The sequence below is a fragment of the Lygodium microphyllum genome, chromosome 6 (genome assembly GCF_053477565.2).
Source record: "Lygodium microphyllum isolate KBCC chromosome 6, Lygodium_microphyllum_v1.1.10, whole genome shotgun sequence".
Lineage (NCBI taxonomy): Eukaryota > Viridiplantae > Streptophyta > Polypodiopsida > Schizaeales > Lygodiaceae > Lygodium > Lygodium microphyllum.
Window position 1 is genome coordinate 17,799,683 of NC_141140.1, and position 6,116 is coordinate 17,805,798.

Sequence of the window (6,116 nt, forward strand, 5' to 3'; positions counted from 1 at the left end):
CCGAGTAGATAATCTACAGTACTCTCGCCCCCCCCCATGTGGGAAGCATGTAAGACCTCCTGAATATGGCCATCGTGCCATCTCATTATAAATAACGAGATGATGTCTACTACCAAGCTCAAGTAAATGCCCTCCATACCCTGTGGCATCTGGCCCAGTATCTGCTGACTCCCTACTGATCCCCAGCTCCTTAGGGTCTAATGCTCTCATGATCTCTGGCTGCTCCATATCAAAACTCTCGCACTGTCGGCTCTGTGTGCGCCCGTTGAAGTCCCCCATAAGGAAGACCTCACCCAAACTAGAATATAGAATAATGTCCTCTAAGAGCTGTGAATAAGGGGAGGGGGAATCTCTGGCCTGAATATCACCCTGCATAGTAGCATATCTTGACCCTCGTGGTGAAAAGTAGCATACTGCCATATAGATCCATCTCTCATTTGATATCTGCACTTTGATCCATATGTAACTGGCCTCCTCATCTCTTCTCACTAACTGGATATGTCTCTGTATCCCCTGACGGAATAGAACTGCCACCCCTCCTGAGCCCCTAGATGTACTCTGCCTAGTAGTAGCCCGATATGCAGATACCCACTCAAATCCTGTAATGCGTGGGAGCCCTCTCTCTGGGCTCTCATGTGTCTCTGTGAGGCATATAACATCATGGTTGGGTAAAATCTCCTCAAGTCTGTTTGGTCGTGACCATAGGGAGCCGTTGCAGTTCCAAACTGCCACACGTATCGGGGTCTCCTGTACAGTTCTCTACCCCGTCTCATAGGCCACGCCCCCCTATTTGGTGGGGCGTCCATCTATAAAAATCTGGCCATCTCGATAGAAGGCCTTACGGCCTTCTCTACGTGCTTGGAATATCTGTGGCATGCATGCTCGTCTGTGTGCAATCTGCATCTGAGTCAGGTCCTCATCCATGACGATGGGAGCCCCAGTCATCCCTCGGAGCGAAATCCGCTTCCGAAAGAAAGAGGCTCTGTCCTCCGGTGTGCTCATATGTAATATCGGAGCTCTGACTCTGGTAGTATCTCGTCCTGCACGCCATGCCTGAGTAAAGGGCATGCTCGTGTACCCTAGTCGGGTGCATAGCCTGCGTGCGTCCTCCTCCGGAGAGGCCCCTTCGGGGAGCCCGGTAATACGCACGTTCAATCTATGCGCGTTCCTGAGCCTCTCCTCCTCTAAGGTCTCCTGAACCCGGACTACCTCCTCCTTTTTATTTTCTTCTTGGACCTCCTTCTTAATGTTCTTCTTCACTACCTCAATCCACCCCTCCTTATTCCCTTCTAATTCTTCCTTCATGTTTGCTTTGATTTTTTCCTCCCATCCCTCTCTCGAAGCCTCAACTTCAGTTTTAATGCATACGTGGAGGTCCTCTCGGCATTCCTTCGTGATAGCCTCTCGGAGGTCCGCTTTGAAATCCGTGTCCTCTCTTGCCTCCCGTAGATGTGACACTTCCGTTTGTAGCTTTTCCAGGTCGGTTTTGAGATCCCTCTTCTCTTCCGTGAGTGTCTTCACCATCTCCTCCAGTCGCCGGATCCTCTCATGGAGCCGGCGGGTTTCTTGGTTCAAGGCATTATCCGCATCCTTCTTGAAATCTTTCTTCACCTCCTTGATAGCCTGGCTGATTAGAAGCTCCACGTTATGGAGCTCGAGCGGCATGTCGTCTGCCTCTTGCGCTGCCTGACACCTTCGTCAGACCAGTGCAGGTCTCTTCTGCCCTACGCAAGTAGCCAAAAGGCAAGCTTTAGTACCCATAGGTGCTATGCCACATCATCATCCTTTTTTCAATTTGTTGGCTTGCTAGAGATTTCTCTCATGTGCCCATAGCTATAGCTATTGATTAGGTAGGGTTAGAGAAAGTCAGCTTGCATGTGCCCTTGACCCTAATGATATCCAATGCGTAACTATTCTAACGGGATCTAATAGAACTATGCATGTGCTTGGCCTAAGAGGGAGATAGCTTCTCAAGAAGGAAAGAGTGTTTTGATTTTCTTCTTAATATTTTTATAAAATAATTATGAAAGCTTGGTAGGTAGTTTTCTTCCTTTCTCTCACACCAATAATCTTTCTCTCTCTTCCTTTGTTGTATCCTTAAATGACTTATATTATTTTAAAAGTTTAAAAAACGAGAGAGTTTCCTTAGGCTCAATGTTTTTGATAATTAAGAAGACAGCTTAGTAAAGCTTCAAAGAATATATATAAAAGACTATGGCAATGAATAATTCTATCCCATAAACACATATTAATGGATTTTATATATAAGGATGAGAGAGAGAGAGAGAGAGAGAGAGAGAGAGAGAGAGAGAGAGAGAGAGAGAGAGAGAGAGAGAGAGAGAGAGAGAGAGAGAGAGAGAGAGAGAGAGAGAGTGTGTGTGTGTGTGTGTGTGTAGTGACTAAGTGAGTATGTCTATGCATGCTTGCATGTGGGCATGTATTCTCCAAGGTTCAAGGACCATTGTGGATCCCTACAATTCAACATAGACAAAACACACAAACACACATGGAGAGCGTGCGTGCATGCATTGTATGTTCAAAGTTGAAAACACCCTTTCCCATTGCACACACACAAATATTGATTCAATGCTATATACATAGTGAGCAAGTATATAAAAGACTTGAAAAAACATATATTAAGCTTTGGAACAATGAGAAGAAGGTTAGATGGAGGTGAGAAAAATAACCAATATATCAATTTTGCATATGTTTATATACATATATGCATGTTACATATGTAGAGGGAGGTGAGAAAAATGACTAGTATATCAACTTTACATATGTCCATCTATATATATGCATGTTACATATAGTTATCCTTTTTTTTTGAGTGGCATCAAAAGTTGATAAAAAAATAAAGCAATGCATTAATAGTTTGAGTGTCGTGACCTAAAACAAACACTGGCTATAGGCACTAGCCGGGGGCCTCTATAACACTCACAAGACAACCCCACATGACCTTGCGGCCAGTAGCATCCAAGGGAACACTGCCCTAATCATTACTAGAGATATTGCGTTTGTAGTAGAACGTAGTCCAATGATTACCCTTCCTTACTCCTCAAAGGGAGATCGCATACATCTTGGTGTAATATACCATGTAACACAAACATAGGAGGCAACCCCCTGGCTGTATGCCGTGGCCCCACTGGAGCTCTCCTACACCGAGAGGATTGCCCCCTCGATGCACTGCTCTAACATAATGAACATATGAACAATCTCCACTCTTATATATTTTGAATGATCCAGGAGATTTGATCTTGCCTTAGTAAGCTTGCCCTAAGAAACCATTCATCTATCCTACAACTTGGGTTTCCTTATATACTCCACGTAGGTCAATGTTTGGAAAGCAATTGCAATGCGTCCAGGTTTGATACCATGTTGTGCTCAATGCAAATGCAGATGACCATTGTGCTCAAGCATTTTAATAATTTGAAATCAGCTAGGTGAAGTGCAAAAACAACCCTTCAATGATTTTCCAACTAATCGTATGTGCGGCGTTGCTAGAGACTAGAACTGAATTTCTTCATGCTACTAGCCTCCTTAACTCAAATGATAATCAGTCCTATATGTTGTGCATAGACAAATAGATCAGAATTTTAATCATTTTCAACAACTAACCACTTTCACAAACCCTTTTTCCTCCAACTGTTTATGTTTTGCATTCGTTGGGTAGGTGTAGGGTTCATTTTTATGTAAATTTTCATTAAAAAATCGATAAAAACATAATATAATATAGAAACAAGGCTTGATGGAGGCTTGATCCTCATGCTCCAACCTTGTTAAATACCCATGAACATAAAATGTATTTTTTCCCTAAAATTGTAAGCAAAAAACTAAAATTTCTCTTATTTTTTCTATTTTTCCATTTATTTGTCAAAAAAATTATGATTTTTCAGAGGAGTTCTTACAGATCAAGGACACTCAGCCACCATTTTCATATCGATTTCTATCCCATATGACCCCAAAACACTCAACAAAAACCCCGAATTCCATTAGTTCCAAAAAAACTGCAACTTATGGGTTTTACATGTTTTGTGGGAAATTATTATGTCATTGAATTTTCTAATTTTCTTTCATATTTAAGAGATGATGCAACATGGAAAATCAAGAACAAAAAAAATCAAGCACTTTCTTCAATTAGTTTCCATAAAACAAAAGAACTATTCACTTACACATAGAAACCGCTCTTTCGAGGCTTGTATCTCATAGATGGGAGGTTGCATATCCTTCTTCTTTGCCATTGATGCACTTTCTCAGCCTGATCTACGTCCTCCATTGCTCCATCATCATCATTTGCTTTAGATTCTTCGTCACTCTTGTATTGATGCATACAAACAATAACAAAGAGGATAGAGAAGAGAGGAGAGAGAAATACTGAATTTTCAGATTTCTTATTCTTCCATGAAAATCAGGAAGGTTATAGCCACCTTCTTCCTCTCTTTGTCCTGATTAGGAATCTCTCTCTCTCTCTCTCTCTCTCTCTAGAAAATTATGGAATGAATCAGCATTGATAAGATTGGCAATGCACCCCCTGTTGTCAGTTTTTTTGAGTTTTTGACTTCTTTAAAGCCTAGGGTTTAAATTATTAAATAACCGGTTCAGGTTGTTTGTATTCACATTGCTTAGCAAGTGGATATTTTGGTTTTGAGTGGGCAAACGAACTCAGATTCGAGATCCGTCTAGATAGTGACTCCATTGCATTGAAATCCACCAAGTTGACCTTCGTTGGGTACTTTTCGGCTCTCGGTTCTAGTAGCTGCTATATAACGCTAAACCTTGCATGGATTAAATTGGGAGGTCAAATGACCTCCGATCGATGAATTGACACTTACGTTGGAAACTTGATGTTGAAATGCATCTAGGAAAACTCTAGCTTGATGATGCGACTTAAAACGGGCCGGCACTGGCTCATGCACTAGTCGGACCTCTATCATGCGCTCAACAACCCCACGGCCTTGCGGCCAGGAGCGTGGATGACACATACATCATCTTCCTAAACATGTTGCGTTTGTATAACGTCTCATAGTCCAACTCTAACCCAATTAACACTCCTCAAAGGGAGTCCCTAACACATTGCCAAATAGCATAAAGTACAAACATAGGAGGTCCTCCCACGGCTGACTGTCGCTACCTCACTGCGACTCTCCTACATCTTGGAGATTGGCCCCTTGATGCGTTGCTAAATATATATAACACAATATCGTACACATTTCCACTCAAGGTACCTATTGATCGTATCCAGGAATGTACCATACCTCACTTTCTTTCCCCTAGACCCAACGCCTAGCCTACAGCTTGGACAACCTTACTCACTCAATGTTGGTCATGTCTCTAGAAAGCAATTGCTATGCATCCAGGAGGTATTGTCTGATATTTTTTAAATTTCATGCTTCATGCAAATTGTGAATGTCCATGTGCTCAAACAAAGAAAAATCAGCATTGTGCTTAGTGCAAAAGCATTCTTTCAATGAATTTCTCTAACGCGTAATTGCTACGTTGCATGAACCTAGCACCGAGGAGACCTCGTGCTACTAGATCCTTATTTTAAATTAACGATCGATCTATATGATATGCATAGATGAAACCAATCAGCCTTTTCTTTCTCTCAGCACTTAAACACCACTCTCATTCTCTTTACCCCCTCGCCGTTTAGATTGTGCACGGTGCATAGGTTTAGGGTAATGTTTTCCATGTTTTTTTTTGTATGAAAAGCAATAAAAACTCACTAAAACATAAAGGTAGGACTGAAATGAGGCTAAACCTCATACTTCAGACCCCCCATATATACACAAACATGAATCTTATTTTTTAGTATTTTTCGCACACTCAAAATCTATTTTTCACTTATTTTTACCAATTTTCCATATTTTTCTTGTATTTTTTTGCAATATTAAATAACTAAAAATACAAAATGAGTTGTGGGCTGTGGCCCTTAGGTTCATTTACAGAAAAAACACAAATTTAGTTGGTGTATCTCATTATATTTTTCATTTATATATCAAAAACACATAATTTTCCCATATTTCGCGTGTTTTACAGGTTTTAAACCATTAATTTCAATCACAACACTTATGATTTTCTTATTTTCTGAGCATAAACTAATCAAACTCATATCA

The 6,116-nt window shown here is 41.1% G+C and overlaps 1 protein-coding gene across 1 annotated transcript; it reads right to left on the reverse strand.

Annotated features, from left to right (window-relative positions):
• Positions 1–786: 786 nt before the first annotated feature.
• LOC148034335 (uncharacterized) lies at positions 787–1,665 on the reverse strand. The gene is made up of 2 exons (XM_087680472.1): positions 1,369–1,665; positions 787–1,299 (listed from the first exon to the last, which is right to left on the reverse strand). The coding sequence occupies exons 1-2, from the start codon at positions 1,663–1,665 to the stop codon at positions 787–789; spliced, it is 810 nt and encodes a 269-aa protein (XP_087536598.1).
• Positions 1,666–6,116: the final 4,451 nt, after the last annotated feature.